The sequence below is a fragment of the Dermacentor albipictus genome, chromosome 1, assembly GCF_038994185.2.
Source record: "Dermacentor albipictus isolate Rhodes 1998 colony chromosome 1, USDA_Dalb.pri_finalv2, whole genome shotgun sequence".
NCBI classification, from domain to species: Eukaryota; Metazoa; Arthropoda; class Arachnida; order Ixodida; family Ixodidae; genus Dermacentor; species Dermacentor albipictus.
This window is the reverse complement of record NC_091821.1, coordinates 64425211-64446021: the sequence shown is the minus strand read 5'-3', so window position 1 is coordinate 64446021 and position 20811 is coordinate 64425211. Positions and strand designations below refer to the sequence as shown.

Genomic DNA, 20811 nt, shown 5'->3' with positions numbered 1-20811 from the left:
GGCTTACCAACTCTCCACGCGTGGTAAAATTGACATTTTTGATGTTAGAGCAGTGTAATTTGTGAATATAGTTTAACTTAGTAGTCCTGTTTAGACTACCCTTGAGCCTCCGAACATCATTGTGCCTTGTTATGGGTCTCCTTGAAATGAGCTTGGCAGTCGCATGTTTGAAAATATTTTATTGCCGTCCCCTACAGTCACCAATTCAAGCGTTGTGAAGTTGGAGTGTTCGCCTCGGTGTGAACTTGACCCTGATGCCCCCGAACACTGATCGTGGGTGAAGAATTGGCTGTGGAGCAAGTATGAGCTGGTCCCGGTGGTCGAGCGAGGTAATGCAGAAGTGTCTGAGCACTGTGGCCACTACGACCTTTTCTTCTGTCATGGCAAACTTTTGTCCTGCAAAAACAAAAAGATGAAATTATTGGCAACACAAAGAACTTGGCACCACGATATCGTTGTGCTACTCTACTCCTCAACAGCATGCATTGTATGGACAGATGGACATTTAGAACTGACAGCGTAGCCTATTTAACACAGCATAGAACTGTATTTTGTAGAAAGCAGTGGGCACAGCTCAAATTAAAAGCCAAATTCCTAGGGTTTTCTTTCATCTCCCGTTTCACTCACGCCGACACATTGGTGCATTGCGCGCAGATACATAACTTTCGCAGCCCCGTTTCGCTAATGTTAGCTGCATTTTGATACAGTAGGTGACACTCGGTCGTACGCTTCATTAAGACGGCAAGTTGGACCAGTTGGTCGGGATTCGTAGTAAGATTCGTTACCGTGCTACTGTGTTAGTAAGGTTCGTTACTGTATGTCGTCGTTTTATTCCTTCTTTTGTCCGTGTCTTGTGTTGTACTGTAACGAACCTTACTATGTACGCTTCATTATTGGAATACTCTTACTTGTACTCTCAGTTTTAGATCTAGCTGGGCAATTTGCGAGCTCTGACACTCAGCAAATGAGTTTATAACGACTGACGATTTACCGTCACACCATGCTAACGAATAAAATAGAACTTCCAATGCCTGGAGTAAATGAAGAGATCTGGTGTGTTATAAATAAAAACCATGAGCCATTCCACTCTGTGAAGGTGAATGACCAACGAAGCCATTTAGTAGGCGACACAGAGCTGACACGTAATTTTGAACAAAGGTACGAACATATTTATTGTCTTCATCTGTCGTCATCGTGACGATAGGCATGCACACACATTCTCGTATCTCTTCTGTTATTATTGTAATAATGTTATCATAGTCGAGTACAGACAGAACTCCCGGGAAGCAACGCGCCTACGAAGAGCGACGGCAGTAACAGAGACGAAAATGCAATCGTCGCCGGCGGGTGGTAAACACCCCCGATGAAGATCGTGCACAAAACGCCAAGCGCATGCGGGACGTCACTCTTCGTTGGCGCATTGCTCCTTGAGAGTCTGGGCTATACGCGGCCTCCCCATACCGACAACACAATGCAAAATCGAGAACGGCACCTTTCTTTCTTGTTTTTTTTTATATACATTCGCGTGGACGACAGGACCGCCGCCCCGAGGAGCAGGAAGAAAGTAGACACGCGTGACGTTTCGACGGCATCGCCAGCACGGGAGAGCCGAAGGAACTAGATATACAGGCGCTTGCAACGCCGACAAAGAGAGGTCGGTGCGACCGTAGATTTGCCCGAAGCGGTTCGGCCTTTTGGGCTAAGATTCGATCGTAAGGCCCGTCTCCCTCTGGCCCGGCGGTTTCAATGCGTGACGGTGCACGCAGTTATCTTCGTAGCATTGGGCTCTTGGGACGCTGTTAACGACTTCGTGATGCGGTGGCTCTGCTCACGTTCCTACCTAAGGCTGTTCAAGAGGTTGGTCGTCCGCGACGTGATTGCCGCATCACGGGAGATCTACCAGTGCCACGTCGCTCCCCGATAGTGCACTACTGTTTTCGCTTCACTCATGCTAGCTGGACTTCAATTATCTTTCTTTTTCAATCCCCTTCTTTTCTTGAGAACTTTCAATTCTTTTCTCCCTGTTATTTGTGTGATCAACAATGGAATAAAATCTGTTTTTGCCCTTGTGCCTGGGGCCTCTTTGGGTCACAGGTGTGACGAGGGTAGCTCAAGGGCGCGTTACAGGTCCCGAAGCCCACAAGTCGGAGTCCACAGGGGCTATGCGTGATTGTGTTTGGACCCTTACTGCACTATCACCAGGATCGGCTCACATTTTTGTTGACGCAGAACAAAGTGCACGGAACCCTAGCCATGAACGGCTTCGCTGTAAAATGGTTGCTGGAGAGATAGTGAAAGGTGAGGTACTTGGGCTTCTCAGTTTCTTTATTTTCTACAGCAAAGAAATAAACAGCTATTCTATCACTTTTTGTCTTTTAAAAACACATGCGGCACCATGTTTTACTGCGTATTTGGCCGAATTGCATGATTTGATGCTTACCAACACAATTTCTTGGACCGGCGGAGAAAGGCAGAAAGGCATACGGATGCCTGCCCTTGGAGTTCTCCGGCAGAAACCTATCCGGGTCAAATACGTTCGGATCTGGAAAGTACGTCGGGTCCTTGTGCAATATTTGGCCAAGAATGACGCATGTGCTTCCCCTTGGTACAACATACTTTCCTGTTGATACAAAGCAAAAAAAGAAATAACCACTAACGCAATGAGATGTTTTTTTTTCTTTTTTCGAAGGAAATATTTTGCAAATACCTTTCTTAAAGCATCAAAATAGCCATGATTTTCCAAACAAGTGGGCGTTCTATGGAATGTCGCCGAGGCTAGTCATTGTTTTGATAGCTCGACCTATGCTTGTTAACACTGCATGCCTTGTTGTGTCTGTCATGAAAGCTAGAATTTTAAAAATCCTCTGGCATTAGCAGAATTCTACTTCTTGAGACATTACTTGCACGGGAAATCGAAATTCATAATTGACTAATTACCGTATTTTTTGAAGCAACTTTTAAACGGTATTACTTTAAGGTATGTGTTGAAATTTACGCACTGAAGCCGGTGACTTAGCAAGGAATATCCACTTGGAACGAACCATGCCCAGAAATTTTGGACCATTGCCCCTTCGGCAATCTGCTGAACTTCACCAAAGCACACCAACTTAACTGAATGGATAGCATTTTGAAAAATTAAATTTCACACGACTTGCCTAGTTCGAACAAATTTTCGTTAGCAACGTCGAGAGGATACTTCTCTCACAGCCCTTATTCGACGGTTAGTGCAGATTTACAGCGGGGTTGTTGTTGCTGACCAAATACACTACTCTAACAGAACACAAAGTGCCAACTAAGCGCCGTAAATGCGCATGTTATTAGGAGGAAGTAGCCTGTCTACATTGCTATTTGAAGCTTGTTGAAACTCGGCCGAGATATTGAAATATAATTTTCTGAAAATGCTGCCTATTGAATTGCCACCTGGTGTATTGCTGTTAAGTTGAACAGGGACCATATAACGTACAACTATTCCAATCTGTTTTTATTCCAATTTCCTGAAGCCAAATTTACGTAACCAACGACGCAAGCATTGGGCAGTAATCCGCAGCGCTGTTTGAAAAGCCCAATCAAACGCGGTCCTCGTTTATAGGAGGGCACTTATTTTGCGTTCAAAACTAATAGCATTGTCAACATTGAGCAGTTTTTCTTATCTTGGCTGACAAGAGGCGAGGAGCACGCTCAGGTAGTAGAGAGGGATTCGATGGGGCCGAGCCAGCCGGATGAGAAGGGTGGTGTCGGCGTCTGCGATTGGTCCGTTTTTCCTTGCTTAGCTTGCGGTGGCTGTTCGAAAATCGCGGCGGCGTGCAACGGAAGGTTAAAAATGCCGCTAAAACGGATCCTCAGCAAAGAAGAGTTGACAAAGCAATTCCGTATGCGGGTCAAAAGGGCTCTATAATTTTACACTGCCGCGCAAAAATGTTTATTATACTCGAGCATATATACTCGAGTTTATTATACTTATACTCGAGCAACTCCGACTTGCCAGTGCCAGAGTGATCGGCGGGTAACAATCTTCTATTTTTTAAAAGGAAGGGGCACTGCAAGGCTATTCAGAAAAAAAAATATGGCACGTTTTCGGCATATTAATGCGCCTTTAACGCATACCGTGACTTCACGTTGAGGCGGTGAGTTTTCGCGGCTTTATGACTTCGCGTGACAGACAGGCGAAGTGAGCGCATCCCAAAAACGCTTCACCAATAGCAGAGGGCTAACGGGGAAGAAGGCGTCGAATCAGAAATAATTATGTTTCTTTCGTTTCGTATATTCATACATAATCAGTGTGCACATATCATATAAAATGGGGCATGTTCGCCGTTTTCGTGACGTCGAGTGACAGAGAGGCGAAATGAGGATGGTCCGAAAATTCTTTCACCAATCGTGGAGGGCTGATTACAGAATTGGAACAGCAAAGTTTGGAATAGCTTTACGTTATAGCGCCCCAGATTGCCAAAGGGGCAAAGTCCAAAATTCCTGGGCATATCTTAGGATGAATCCAGTTCCGCAATTGCGTTCACAAACTGGGCGACAGAATACATTGGTCTTCAAGTTATTTTTGAGTTTAAATGCGTGGAAAGGCGTTTTGTTAAAAATGTCAGGCAAACATTTTAAAATTATTCAAAAATTGGTGCTAATTTTAAATTTGTTTCGAGTGGAAGCGCATTCACAGCTCACTGGCTTCAATTTGGAAATATCAATATGCATCTTAAAGGAATTAGTTCAAAGTTGATAAGGGAAATGCTGCACAATTGTCAATTATGCTTTTATTTTAGTTCTTGTGCAAGTAATGTCGCACTCCTCGAGTATAAACCAGCTCAAACCAGACTTGAGAAATTATTCTCTTTTAGATTCTGTTAACGTTAAACAAACAGCCCCCCCCCTACCCCCCGGTGTAACTGTATCTATAATAAAATGTTTCCGTGAGCACCCACCAAATGGCGCGACGCGAAAGTCCCCTGACGTCCTGTCCAGTGTGCCAAAGAAATTGCGTCCTTAAACCTACTGATGCTTTCACTCTGGAAAGTTTCGCACATGCCATTTGTCCCAGTTATATATTTAAAATGTAATATTATTTCGATATTTCCATTAATAGGTCAGCTCAGAGCATTGGGTGAAAATAGATTAGGGAGCCTCTATACACACACACTTAAGGGCTGTTTTAAGGTAGTGATACCTCAAAATTTCTCGCCGCTATTTGCTACCAAATTTGGCAGACCACCATTTTGATTTTCAATTCGACGTGAAGGAGCGTCGCAATGCTACCTGTTTTGTCACACGCTGATACATGCGGATAAGAACACGCGATTGATCAAATTTCTTTAGTTGTATCGCAAAGTGCGCAGGGAAACCGTACACGTCTTCAACACGTGTATTGAATTTATATGTTGTCTGAATACATGACATTTATGTCTTTACATTACCATGTCATGCGAAAAACTTGTGCAGCGCGGTGGTACATACCTGGTAGCATCACTTCTCATCACGAACGCGACATGCATTAAGCCCTGCTTATTCTCTCACGAGCTCTGTAATAAGGAATGTCTCTAAGGAATAATTCTCTCGGTAATAAGGAATGCCCTACTATAGCCTGCTGAACATGCACAGTAAACAGGTTGTGTGTAGAACCCACGCATGCTATATTTTTTTGGTGGCTGGGTGCAAAGCTTAGTCAAGAAATGTGGTTGATTACTTGCACGGGATGAACATTCGCGGGAATCGTCGCTTATGAGGGTCATGGTCTTGGCGGACCACCAATCTGAGTCTCAAAAATCGCTAAATTTAGCCGAAAGCCAAGCATTTAGCGGGCGAGGCAGTACCCCTTTCAAAGGCTGGCGCCACCCTAACACAGGGTGGTGAGTAAGAACGTGAGTAAGTAAGTAACACGTGAGTAAGAACGTTCCCTATGAATGAAGTGGCAGCGCCATCCCTCGGTAAGAAACGAAAACGCGACGCCTACCTTGAGCAGAAGCATTCGACCCTCACCACGAGAAGGCGTAAGCACTCAACACGTCAAGCATTGGGAAAATTGTCCATCGCGGAACGTCGGAGCTTCCGTCAGCGCTTGAGTGACTAAGTTCTTTATTGGACTATTGATTTTGTCAGTCACGAGTAATTATGTCATATGCGGGACGCATAGGCAATATAGAAACGAACCTGAAAGCTAATTAGCGATATTGCGGAACGTTCCTGTGCCTATCGCTATACACTGTCTGGAAATGTTCATTTGATTGGCGACTTTACAGTGTCGCTATAACAAGGGAAAAAAACACTTTACAACGTTAAACATTGATTCACGTTTACTTACTCTTTCTTTTGTAGAAGGAGCTAATAAACAAGCGACTTTTCTTTCTACTATCCAGTGGGCGTTTTCAGACAGACATTGTAGCAATAGAATTTTGCAGACCGCTACTTTTTCTCTTTGACTGTAAAACCGAACATAATGAGAACCAGAGTAAGATTTCTTTCCCTTAAAATTCCACTGTCTCATATGTCATCAATGTCTGTGTGTTTAATCCATAGATTTAGCTGGTGGCTGCTAAACCGGGGTAAAAATGGTAGGGAGTTAACTTTCTCCCTATCTTTCCCAGAAACGCAGCTTGCCGTCAGTGGCTCAGTGGCTATGGCACTCCACTGCAGAGAACGACGTCGCAGGTTCGATTCCCGACCGCAGTGGCAGCATTCCGACGAGGGCGAAATGCAAGAACACCCGTGTGCCGGGCCTTGGGCGCTTCTTCGAGAAAACAAGTTCACGAAAATTAATGCGCTGCCATTTATTACCGCGTTTCTTGTAGCTCCTCTGCATCGTTAAGACGCTAAACCTCTCCCGCTGTGTCTTCTGTATCTTCGAAACTTTGCTTACCCAACATTCACTTGCACAGAACTTAAGTAAGCCTCTGCAATATGGAACCCACATAAAGAATACCTCATAAACTGGATCGAGGTCGTTCAAATCCGCGCAGTTCGTTTCATCACGCCACACTACGACTGTTATGAAAGCGTCAGCACCATTAAATCAACCCTGGAACTTCCCCTTTCTCGCTCGCTGTAAGATAATCACTCGACTGTGCTTGTTTGATAGCGTATGTAAAAATTTTACCGGCCTGCGGAATTGTTTTTTTTTTGGGGGGGGGGGGGAGAAATAGTCGCAGTTTCGCCCGAGAGGCGAAGCATCGATTGCGATAGCAAATTAGTAGATAGCCATACGAAGTAGGGATAGCAGCTTATCGGCCATATAAACTTGGGAAATGCGCGAACTGAATTAACAAGAATGGTGTCGGCGCGCACAAGCTCACATAAACCCATGCCACTTGATAACCGCGGACACTCGCTGTCTAAACGATGGCTCGAGCAAGCGCGGCAGCAGAAGCGAGCGAAGTGGCCTTTGTGCTGCCTAATGCTCCAACGCAAACTGAGCGGCGAGAACACACCACGCAAAAAAGGTGTGAGCCGTCTGCAGGTCGCTTTCGAGATACGGCGCGCGCGTCTCCGCCGCGCTCAGTACGCAGATGCTGGCGGAATCGAAGACGTTCCACTCCTCTACCGCGCTGCCTCCCCAGTTTCCTCCCTACCGCACGCGAGATTTAACCTTGCACCCGGCCGCGAAATACACAATTACTGCCGTAGCACAATGGCGCCGCCCTCCCTCCATCCCATCCCCTCACGGATTGCCTCCCTCCCGCGCGCCGGATTGAGCCGCGGTCGTGGACTCCCCTCGCGTTTTCTCACTCGCACATACAGTATACGGCGCGCGGCGAGGCAAAAATACGCCGACGAGGCAAACACGGCGAGCTAACGCCGACGGCGATGGCAAAAATACGCCTGGAGTGTCCATATAATTGCTATTGCAATAAAAAAAAGCGTTCAGCGCTATTTAACAATGGCTGTTGGTCAATTTCTATTATCTGCAGCTGCCATTGATGGTTGAAATAAACTCCCAGATGATATTGTTAACGAGGGGAAACCTCAGAAATTTAAAGTAATTATTACCTCCCTACAGGTTTTAATATGCATTAATAATGATTTCCTGTATTACACTGTATATGCTTTATTGCGATAGCAACTATATGGACGCTCAGGCGCATGTTTGCCGTCGGCGTCAGCGTCGACGTGATGTTCCGTATAAAGTTCAAGGCCGATAACACCATCGCCGCGCGCCGTTTGCTATATTTACAAGTGAAAGCACGCGAGGGGAGCGACGATTGCGGCTAAATCTGGCGCGCTCGAGAGAGGAAAGTGGACAAGAAACGCATTGTCTTCCGTTGTAGCGTGAACGGCCGTTGCCGGACAGAACGGAGGGGGGAGGGGGGGAGGGCGGTGTTGTGCTCCGGCAGCAACTGCGTATTTCGCGGCCCGGCGCAAGGGGAACTGACGATCGTGGCTCAAGCTCGCGCGCAGGATGGTGGAATGCGGGGAGGCAGCGTGGGAGTGAGGGGGTCGGGGCGTCTTCGGCTTAGCCAGCATCTGCGCACTGTGCGCGGGAGCGCGCAGTCGCGCGCGCTGTGTCTTGGAAGCGATCTGCAGACGGCTCATACCTTTCACTCTACGAACAGTTTACGCCCTTTGGCACGCCCCTTCTGCCACACAACGGTAATCGTCATCTGCCTTGATGCGTTTCCTTTCTTGAAAACGCCGTTCGCGCTACTTTCCTGTCGGGAATGCTATCATGCTGATAACGCGCATGCCGTTCGTTACTGGAAAGTACCGGGCTCGCAGCGTTAATGAAAGGAAACACATCAAGGCAGATGACGATTATCGTTGTGTGGCAGAAGGGGCACTCCAAAGGGTGTAAACTGTTCTTAGAGTGTTGCGCATGCTGAGTTTTCGCCGCTCAGTTACCGTTGGAGCGAAAGACAACACGAAGGTCACTTCACTCGCTGCTGCTGCCGCGCTTGCACAAGCCAGCATTTTGATATAGCAAGTGTCCACGCTGATCGAGTCTGATGTGTCATGTTTGCTTGCGTGCGCTGACACCGTGCTTGTTAATTCAGTTAGTAAGCGAATGTTTCCGAGTTTATATGGTCGACAAAGCTACTATCCTTATTGCGTAGAGCTGTGTAGTTTTTTGCTATCGCAATGGATGCTGTGCCTTTCAGGCCAAACCGGGACTTCTTTTGTGTTTTAACCTATTGTTTTCTGCATAATTATTTGAAACCTTTTCTCTTTAGTTTCGTGCCGGTAGCACTCTCAGGCTTCTCTTTATTTTGTATTGTTTGCTCCCACTTTATGTAATGCTCCACATGAGCCTTTAATGGTATAATTAATCATGAAAACAATAATGAAGAAGATAATGCTGAATCAAGTAAACAAAACGAGCTGCGAACGGAGTCACAAGAACCGAAGGATTTGCGCTACGCACCTATTTTAATCGTACGCCAGCATCACTGCATGGACTCTATGAGAGGCTTAAGTAGAGCTATAAAAGAAACATTACATAGCTAAGATTTCGCGTTGTTGGTGAGTCGAGAGACAACAAGAGCCTGTAACAACAATTAGTTGAAAACGTAAGGAGCGTTGCAGGAGCGAGCTTCGAAATATACGATAAGCGCATTTCTGCTTTGGCTTTGCCATGTTCTACCGGTGCCACACAATATGGTGGGTTTGGCGGGTAAGTGTTTGTCATCAACACACTGACGAAGAAAAGATTTATCATCATAATCATCATCATCATCATCATCATCATCATCATCCCTTAGAGTCAGTGCTCTATCTTTGACATGTAACTTGTCAGTCACAAAAAGAAAAGCTAAACGCTAACAGCGTTGCGCATGTGTCCAGTGGCGGCCAGGTGTTTTTTAACTTCCCATGCATGCAGAGCTGGTATGATGACTACTTTAAAGCTATCTAGTAACTGGCAATCTCGTCCGCCCGACACCTGTCAGGGTGCCGAGAACGCAACTTCAGTGAAAGAAAGGCACGTAATTTATCTTAACTTTGCCCGCACTGACCGAATTAGTTGCAAGCTTAGCGTAAAAACAGTTGGTGACGGTAGGAATGTGGCTAACTAGCACGTTTCATTGGTGCAAACTTTGATGAGCCCAACAAAACATGCATCGCTTTAAGCAAGTGTAGTTCACTGCACTTCGGACAGTTCTGTACATTCTGTCCTTAGGGCAATTGTGTAACGTTAGCAACGGAAGGATAGGGCTTCCTCGCGTTTCATGTGTGCCCAGGGCCGGGGATAGGAGCTTTGCAGCAATGGAAGGATGATATACTTGTTGTCAGCTGTTGTCTGTCAGCGAGCACCTGTTAATTAGGCATTGGTCTAAATAACCGCCACAGCTCTCAACCCTAGATTGGCGTCTATGGGAGTGATGAGAACAGGGTGTCAACGTTACTCGTTCTATTTTGACCATTGGAATTAAGAACGGTGAACAAGGCAATGCAAATACGAAGAAACACACACACACACACACACACACACACACACACACACACACACACACACACACACACACACACACACGCACACACGCACACACGCGCACACACGCGCACACACACACACAACAGCGACAGCTCAAAGGGGGTAAAGTCCGTTGTGCATAGTTAATAATGGCACGGGTGCGCAGCACCACCTCGCGATGTGTCCAATCTTAGATAGACATGGGAAATAGACGTGGGAAATTTGTTTGGGCTCTACAAAAACCAACCCCCCCCGCTCCCCTGTTTTCTTGCAAACGTACTCACCCACTTGGAAGTCCTCTTCTATTTTCCGGCCGTAGATTGGAAGTATGGTGAATATTCTTTGAGACTCCTGTGACAAGAAAAAAAAGTGAAGAGCGACGTTTTGGAAAACAGTGCGCCATATCCGATTCTGCACGACAGTACGGACCCTGAATACAAGGACGCGGAAGCGACACCCAGTACCTCATTCTCCTTGACTCGGGAGCACGGCGACGCCGCAACAGAAGATAGCATTCCAACATGATTGTGAACAGTGACAATGACGCCGTCATCTTTGTAAGACCTGACTTGTGCTAAAAACGCAGGACGAGGAACGAGGAAGGACAAAGAACGTAAGTATACGCCAACCTGTCAGCAGACAAAGGAAAAAGCACGCGACATTTCGCACCTACAGAGAGGAGGTGAGATTTTCATGCTGTCACGTGACTGCCGCAGCGGCTGGCTACCGGTTGGTGAGGCCTCCGATTTTACAGCCAAGCTGAGAGTTCGTCGTTGGAAACAACGCCGTTCGTGCCGCCACTGGTGTGCGTGAAGTGTGAGCGGAGTGGATCGTAAATTCATGGATATAGTCCTGCAATGCCAGCGTGTCTGGCAGAAGCCGGCGAAGTCGGATACCTTACGCAGGCCATAGAGTTTACTGCAATTACTAGAAGTAACACTGGCACTGCGATTGGTCAGCCACCATGCGAATGATGGGTAGTACATGGATTTGTCTGAAATTCGTGCTTGGGTCTTAGGACGTTGTTGTTGCTTCGTTTATTACACTTTATTCATCGTACTTTCGGTAACAGCGCAAAGGGACACGGTTAGAAGAAGTACAACAACATGGCGCTTCTTCCTTTTGTCCGTGTCCTTTTGCGCTGTTACCGAAAATACGATGAATCCTAACCATCAACTCGCTCACCTTACTGTCTTGCCACAGAATATTACGCTTTATCTTGGACTAAACTTTAAAACAATTTATGTACACTTCTTAGAGGCCTGCTCTTAGGCGCCTGTTCCTGCGGCTATCGTCGGCGTCCGCGTAACCGAGCGAACCAGCACAGCGAAGGGTGAAAGAGTGAACGCGGAGCGCAGCGTGCGATAAAAGAAGCATGGGGGAAAGCGGAGGAGGAGGGCATGGCAAAAGTGTGACAAGAAAAGCGTAGTGCGTCGAAGATGGCTGCGAGATAGCGCCACAGTAGCGCGGGTCGTCTGGGAGGTCTGTGTTCACGCTGCGGCATCCGACACGCTGTGTCCCATCGTGACGATAAATGTAGAACGCTCCGCGAAGAAACATCGAGCTATGTTCGTTCACTCTCCGTAACAAAGGTTCTGAGTGTCCGACGGGCAGCAAAATTAGTAAGTGGAATGTTTTCTAAATGACAATATGGGGCAATATGTTGTCTTGTCTGATAGCTGTTGTTTATGAATACATGGCGTCGTGCTGAATTGAGAATGATTCTGTGGAGAGGTTTTGCTTTTGTTGACATGCATTACGACTGTAGGTTGGACATGGTCCATTTCATTCACTGAAACATGTTTTGTTTGGTCAAATGTATTGGTTGCATTATTCTAGACGAATAAAAGTAAAGTTGCTTTTGAAACCTCTGTGGCACTGTCATTTATTTCCATCCTATTCTCTTACCTTCCCAAAGAACCTACTGGGGCAATTGCCGTCAATAATAGCCTAATTATGTTCAAATTAAGACAAACGCCACCGCTATAGTTTAATGACATGCTGACGCTTCAGCTCAGGCGACGCTTCAGCTAAGGCGAGTCAGAAGCTCGCCTCAGCCTCAAAAGAGAAGTAACTGCTGGCATAGCGGTCGAAATGCCGGACGCTAAGGAAATTCAAACATTCGCGCCAAGTAGCACAAGATCTTGATGTCACTGCCATTTCTGGTTGTGGCGTCATTTCCTATTTTTCTATTTTTTTGCTCGCTCTTAGTTATCCCCTGATACGTAGATGACGATGGTTACAACGAGCTGCCATTTTCTTGACATGTGGGCTTCTATGGGAGCTTCGCTTCCAGTTTACATATACCTTGTTGTCTGCGCCCGCCGCTCACGTTTCGCATTAGCGAGTATCCTAATCGCCGGTGATTTATTTTTATTGCAGAAGGTAATAAGAATCTGTAAGCATGCAAAGCGCTGCTAATTGCAGTGGTTCCGTTTGTCCGTGCGTCCGTGGCGCAATGGTCTCAATATCAGGCTTCTCTGCTAGAGGTACTGTGCTCGAATCCTGCCGTCTGGCAATTTTAATCATGTTTACATAATAATTTATTACGCAGTACATTATTGAAAATGACGAGCTTACAAAGTCACGAAGCCGTTTGAAGCCAAAAATACGAAGTTTAGACAAATCCATGTACTTCCCATACGTACCCTGCTGGGTCAACCACTCCCATTGCAGCCGCTTTAGACACTAGCGCCAGAGTTCCCTCGAGTAGTTATTGTACGAAACTCTATGGCGCAACTGGGCCGCACCTGACGCGCGCCCAACGTTACGTCGGACTATATTCGCATCCGCACCCCAAAAGAAACGCTCCTCTAAGTCTGTGTAATGTCTCGGTAGAAGGCAACAAACAAGCCTAGAAATGTTGTCCTGAACACTTCAGGACCTTTCAGCTTTTGGAAGATCTCCTGGAGAAGACCTCGCCTCTGCAGGCTGTCAGGTCCTTATGGCGTCGAAGTGTTACACGTTGCCCATCTCACGATTTAAAGCACAAGGCGTGGAAGCAGAGCGTCCCGTCCTAAATAACCACGCTTCTGTTTAGGCTTCATATCCCGAAAGTACCCTAACTAATTTTTAAATCTTGCACTGTTAACCATTACTTGTTACCGTAACAAGTGTATCGAAAGACAAGGTTATTGGTCTTGAGAAAAATTAAATATTCTGGTTAGTTCAAATAAACAAATATTACGCTTTCGTGCTAGCAGGTTAGGCACCCGGACGTACACATCAGCTCCATGGTTAGACTTGATACGATGTCTCCGTGCACTGAGGGGAAAAATTCAGCGAAACCTCTAAAACTGAGAGCATGCTTTGCAATGTATAAAATCTTCTATATACGTTCTTGCATGAACTGTATCATCTGAGGGACAATTATGCGCCCAGACTGGTTCCCGCCCATTCGCTATAGTGCAAGGGTGAACGAGTCACAAGGGCTGTAACTACAAAGTGGAACACACCTTGATAACGCATTCGAGGTATTTCATAAGTGAAGCGTCTTCTCTTGTTACGTCACGTTCCAAGTTTCCTTGAAATATTGAATTGATTTCGTCGACAACCTTATCTTGGACGTCTTGGTGGAGTCCTAAAATGTACAGCAGATATGTCAGTCCGACGGCTGTCGTTTCATGGCCCTGAAATCATAGATGCACGTTTAGAATGTGTAGTCGAACTACCTAAATCTGATTACCGTCATGACGCAGTGAGTGCAAGCTTACATGAAACACGGGGAAACACGGGGCCATGTAACGTGAACATTTGTGGCACACCCAGAGTTAATTCTATACAAGAACTTGAATTATTTGTAAAATTGATGTGATAATTTGAATCATAACTAATAATAATAGCATTAAGCAATGGGGTATTGTGCCTCGAACCTGCAACTATACACCTGTGTCCGTACTCACGAAAGGATATTACGCTAAAGTTGTTCGTAAGAGAAAATTCTAGCCAATCATGATGCTGGATATAATATTACCGGAAGCGGCCAGTCAATAGCAAAGAGCACTTACGTGAGAAGAGCTTTGTGAAAGCGGCGCCATCGCCGCAGGGTTACTCAATAATTTCGACTACCTAATTTATTTTTTACCTGCAATGAAATCTCAATGTACCTGCGTTTTGCGTTTCCGCCCCATTAGCGCAGTGCAGCCGCCAAAGCGAAAAACCGAAGGAACTCGTGATTAGCAGCAGAAAAGCATAGTTGCTTACCCCACCCCCCTCCCACCTTCTTTTACTATGGCGATAAGTCAAAGAAACTACTCAACGATAAGATTTGTCTTTCTTGTACTTATAGCAGCTCACGCACTTGGATACGAAGTCTTGAGCATGACTATGCAGAGTGCTATTAAGTACGCGACACAGATACAAAGCACAAAGCGCGAACTCCGCCTGAGGTAACTGTCGTAGAAATCGGATCAGAGAAGCCCACTTCTACAGTGCAGAATGGTTTCAACATTCCAAAGTACGGCGTTATAAGGAGAACGGGAGCATTGTTATACAGCATATACCTATAGTCTTATCCTAGTTATATATGTCATTTGCATGGTGCCTACTCCTCGCAAATGAGCACACGCTTTCTCCGGCGCAAGCTGGCGCTATTTCACGCTTCCCGCTCTCTTGTCCCTCTTTTCTCCATTTTGTCATTTCGCAGCCCGCCCCAATGCTGCTGACGTTATAGGTATACTTGCAGTGCTGTGAAAAAAACAAAAAACGTCGTTTCACCTCAACAAATCTATACTTAACAATCAAACATCAACTTTCTTGTCTATCCGTAAGTGTAGCAACAAAGCATGTCCGCGGATGCCGAGAGCATGCTTTCGTGTCTCGCTATCGCGTACTGGTGTTTACAGGTCCTACCTGTTTGTGCGTAACCGCTGTGCTGCCTCGTGAATTTCACTATGTGGCCACGTTTGCGCTGCAAGGTGTGGTGTAAAATACGTTGCAGGCCTGTTCTTTCCTTGAAGTAATTCTGAGACTTTAAATTTGCGCCCGTTAGAGGCCAACATCGACCTCTGCCGCCGTACACGATTGAAATAATCGTGTACAAGATTGAAAACGCAACTACCCATGGCCTGTTGGCGCCTTTCGTAAGTAATATTAATAATAAATTATAAAAGTAATAATAAATCGCCAGTTTTCCGACCTTACAGCCATTTGTCTTTAGAACACTTCAATCGGAAACTCAATAGGTTGCCTAAATAGTTCATAGAAGGCTTGGTGTTTTGCCCCTGTGCGACTCAAATGTTTTCACCATGTGTCGGTTGCGTTCGTTGTCCCTGGACATACGGATGCACCTCCCGCCTGGATTACCACGACGTGAACAGACCATGCTCTACCGTCTGTGGCGAGGCGTTGCCTTTAAAAACTCATATCCTTTCCTCATAGCAATGGCCAGCAGCCCCACGTGCGACACATGTAACATCGACGAGACGCTCGCACACATTATCTGTGTCTGCCCGCGATACAATGCTGAGAGACAAGTGATGTGCAGAGTACTGGACCAGTTGGACAATCGTCCACTTTCAGAACTAAAAGCTTTAGGCCAATGCTCCGAAAGAGCATCCGCGTTGAAGGCCCTACTCGCGCTATTAAGGTTCCTGCGGTCTACGGGGCTTCACGACAGACTAAGAATGCCGCCTCCTACTGCTCTGTAGTGTACGCGCTTTGTTCGTGCTTGTCTCCTTTTCTTTCTATCTCCCCCTTCCACTCTGTTTCTCTTTTTATCCCCCTTAACCCTTCCCCCTGCGCAGGGTAGCCAACCAGAACCACCTCTGGTTAACCTCGCTGCCTTTCTCTGCATTATTTTCACTCTCTTCTCTAGTAACTCAGCAGTAATTCTATACATTGTCAACAAGTATATTCGGAAGCTTTAACTGCACGATGCGGGGTTTTTGAGGTTGCCGGATTAGCGCAATGCGGATTGTTACGTTGACTAGTTTGAAAATGAAGTAACAGGACCTGCATTCGCAAACCTATTGCTACGTAAGTGCCATCTACCTTTGGTCGGTGCAGCAGTGATCACGCGGATCGCGGTCATGAGTACTGGGCGCCGGCTAATAGGCAAATGAAGAAATTCTTTAACGGAACAGAGATTTTGCGACGAGCAGAGTATTCCAACCCGATTGCTGAGGTTTAGTACACGCGCATCTTAAACTCTTCACCACGATGCTAACGATGCAACCCGAGCACCAAATACTTTTTCATACTTTGAAGGAAAGGGAATTCTTTTTTAATGTAAACTGTGAAACAAAAAATGCATCGTGCAAGCACGCAAGGAGAGTGAAATCACTGTAACAGGAGGTCTCAAATAGAGTACGCAAAGGAAAAAAATGCGGTAAGGCATAAACATGCAACCAAGTAAAAAGCAAAGAAACAAAGAAACAAACAAACGAAAATCAAAACCTGCATTGCTAGTAAAGCATTGCTAATCCAAGACGAAACAAAATTCACAATGAATGTAAACGCAAGACAACTTCCTAAGCAACCGCAAGGAACTGTAAACAATCAGATGGCATGCTGATTATAAACCCGTAACTAAAACATCACTATGCATATTATTCAAAATACAACATGCATTGCAAGTACAAACTGAAGACTTGAAGTGATTAAAGGTCATGTGATGCTAATCACAAATTATTAACTGCAGAGAAACAAATGTATGACCTCAGAGTACGTTTAAACGTATGTCATTCATTGAAACTGGCAAGGGAAGTGCCTCATAAGTTCTAGGACTTGGTCCAAGAATCATCTTGCCAACAACAACAACAACAACAACAACAACAACAACAACAACAACAACAACAATAATAATAATAATAATAATAATAATGTGCGCAAGGTGAGAGAAACAAAGGGAAGTCAGGAGAGGAACGCTGTTAGAAAGAAGGCTCAGGAGAAAGTGCGAAGCTCGGAATAAAAAGAAGACAACACGCTTTGAAAGATATCCAGATGAAGAAAGTGTCAGTTGCAAAGATTTTGCATTCTGTGGAGAGACGAGTGTCTGCTGAAAGAGGCAGGAACCTGGAAAGGCCTGTGATCTCTGGTAGTCTTCTGCGGAACCCGCAGTGAAACAGAGGGCAGTAGAACCGAACATGTAGTAATTCCATGAATGAGGTGGTATGAAAATAGGAAATCGCTACAATTATGCCTTCAGCTAATTTATGGACGTGTAGGATGATTATTTAAACTGGAAAACTTGTTTTTGCATGAGGTAAGAGAACCATGTTTATGTATACTCATGAACTTTTCCTGCACACGCTAAACTAAATTGCAATTTGAATTGCTTGTGGAATTCCCCACTATTGCTGAGGCATATTCAAGTATCGGTATACATATTGGTGTGAGCACTTTGAGGAAGGGAAGTCCGGCACGATATTTTCTTGTATGTCTGCAGACAGAACCAAACGTGCGCAGGCCTCGTGATACTATGAGCTTAGAATGGGTGGAGAAGCTTAACGTGCTATCACAATGCACACGGTTGCTTACTTGAGCAGCCCACGTCAGCACTGGATAAGCAACAGGACAAGGGAAGACGATATTATGGGTTTTACGCGAATATGACACAATTCAGACTTTCGATGAATTTAGAGTGGGCCCTTTTAACTGGTACCATTAAGAGAATAAGGTTAGGTCCGACTGCCGGGCGCGGAAGTCCTCGAATCCTCTTAAATATTTTGATGTCGTCAGCGTAAAGAATAAATGACGACTTCTGAATTGCTCAGCAAACGTCATTGGTGGAAATGAAGCAGAGAAGCGGGCCCAAACAAGGAACTTTAAAGCATGCGCTCACCACTAGATACTCAATAAAACAAAAGAAAATTGATTGTAGACGCTCACGAAGCAGTATCTATCGAGGAGATAGCTGGGCAGCAGAGTTACAATAGCAGCTTCAACACCGTAGTGCGTAAGCTTCTCGAGTAGTATAGGGGATGACTGACTACGATAAAGGCTCTGCTGAGGTTGTAGTACACAGCATCAACTTGCCTCCTTTGTGTGACGGGCGCGAAAAGCTGCATCACAAAAGCGACAAGGTTGGTGGTCGTTGAGTAGCAAGAAATAACTTTACGCTGATTTTGAACAAGAACATTTTAGAGCGCAGCCCTTAGGTGCCGTTTCTACGGCTAGCACCGACTTCGGCGTCCCTCGCCATGCTCGGCGTAACCGAGCGAACGAGAACAGCGAAGGATCATATAAAGCGAACGCGGAGCGCAGCAGGGAGTGAAAGACGGCTATAGCGAATAGAGCGCGAGGAGGAACGCGAGAAGGAGGGTATGGCGAAAGCGTGAGAAGAAAAGCGTAGTGCCGTGCAAGACGAGCTCTGCGGCGACGATGGCTACAAGACAGCGCCAGAGTAGTGCGCGTCGTCTGTTCACCGGTGGCACCACCGATACCATATATGGAAACAAAGCGCGGCATGAGCGAAGGTCTGTCTGCGACGGCTGCTGTGAATCGCACCCACCCGTGACACACGCGCAGCCTCTCGCGGTCTCCCGATTAGCGAGGCAGTCGCGCCAAACTTCGCTCCGTTGGCAACGTACCGCACGAGACAAGTTTACCGCGCCAGCCACTATATCGCTAAATGAAAACACGTATAAAGCTGCGCTAAAAGTTCGCGTTAGGGAGTGTAGTAATGGCCGGGGAATTTATTTACGCTGAATAACTACACACTCTCAATACTGAATTCGAAAAGCTTGGAAAATGCAGAGCAGAGAAATTGGCCGATAGTATGCGACATTTGTTTTGACGTCGGATTTAAAGGCAGGAAAAACGTGGGCAGTTTTCCAAGCATGCGGGTAAGATGAATTAATCAGATTGTTACTAAATATTGATGTCAGCACAGGCAGAAAGTTACTGCCGTAGGCTTTGATAATGGCGACCGGAATACCATCTGGGCCGCAGGAGAAAGATTGCCTTTGATGCCTGACGCATTTGTTGGTGACAATCTTGTCAAAGAGTACCGAGCGGGAAGTTCCAGCAGAAGACGGCGGCTTGTTGATAGTTCTGTAAGGTCACGGTTGATATACAGAGTAAAAATGAACAGCGACAGAATCAGCAACTGCTTGCCCTTCTCCACCACAGGAGTTAAGCAGATGGATACGACCTCCGCGTTTACTGGAGCGCGTACCAAAGCGTCCCCAAAAGTCCGCCAGCCGGTTAGAGGCACGGTTTTCCAATCGCGCAACGATGAGACATGCGATCCTGCTTGTACAGGTGATTACAGATGGAGCGCAAGAGGCGGAATTCCACTATCCAATTGTTAGGCTCAGGACTTTTGGCTTTTGTGTGGGCACGCTGTTTACGCTTTACACTAGTTCTAGGGTCCATGTAGTGGGTAAATTCTACATCATTTGTGCTAGTACTTCTAATACTGCTCCTACTACTATTACTGCTACCAATAATAATAGTAATGATAATATTAATAATATTATTAATAACAATAGTATAACATATTTTCACCCGAAAGGGCGAAATACTAATAGCGATAGCAAAGTATAAGACAATTACACGAAGTATGGTTCATAACTTTATCGGCCGTATACATCGCAGAAAACAGTCACTAATAGTGAACCGTGCGCACAGACAAACATGAACAAATCTCACTCGATGACCGCGAGCACTCGATGTCACGACGGTGGCACGATGAGGAGCGCAGGTAGCGGGTATCGCAGACGCTTCGTGCTTCCGCTCGCTTTGCACCGTCTACGAAACCTACACGTGACCTTAAACATTAGACGTGCATGAAGCCCCCAGCCATTATGGCTGAGCTTTATCCTCCGCAACTGCCACAGATATACCGTGCATGACCTCCAACATACGGCGCGCGGGTCGCAATGTGCTCAGCCGCGTGGTCAGCCATGCGCAGCCAATGTCGGGCAAGACGAGGAGAAGCGCGCTCTTGTTTCTTAGCACGCTCCAGATCACGTGACCCCCAACATTCGGCGTGCAGGAAGACGGTTCACAGTATGGCCCACAGCAAGTCGCCATGCTTCTCCGCTCACCATCACACGTTTGCCTTCGCACCCACAGCATACGGCGCACGGGTTGCTCTGCTAATTGTTACGGCGTTAACGAAACATCAAGCCGACGGTGAAAAATAGTCTGGAGGGTCCATATATATCACAATCGCAATAAAAAAAAATGTGAAGTACAATGCTCATCTTCCAGGCACCCCAAGAGTCCAAGCAAGGGAATGTTGCTGCAAGTTTTCTCCGCGAAAGCAAATAAAACTGATGTTCAGTTTAGAGTAATTGTATCGGAGAGGAATACTTGGCTGTACTCGGTGTCAGGGTTCCTTGAGAAACATCCGGAATACTTGCATGTTAAGGAGCCTTTTTCGGTTCATCTCTCAATACTTCTGTTGTAGATTTTTCGTATCAGGAGAACCCTGTAGGTTACAGTGTCTTTAGCATTGACGTAGA

At 46.0% G+C, this 20811-nt stretch overlaps 1 protein-coding gene across 1 annotated transcript in view; it reads right to left on the bottom strand.

The window, feature by feature from the left end:
- Positions 1 to 205: 205 nt before the first annotated feature.
- The window catches only part of LOC135912464 (cytochrome P450 4C1-like), a 93334-nt gene continuing 72728 nt past the window's right edge, over positions 206 to 20811 (bottom strand). The window contains exons 8-11 of the mRNA XM_070534441.1: positions 13855 to 14028; positions 10684 to 10750; positions 2441 to 2620; positions 206 to 396 (exon numbers count right to left, since the gene is read on the bottom strand). Of these exons, the coding sequence (XP_070390542.1) occupies positions 206 to 396; positions 2441 to 2620; positions 10684 to 10750; positions 13855 to 14028 (612 nt within the window). The remainder of the gene's footprint in view (positions 397 to 2440; positions 2621 to 10683; positions 10751 to 13854; positions 14029 to 20811) is intronic.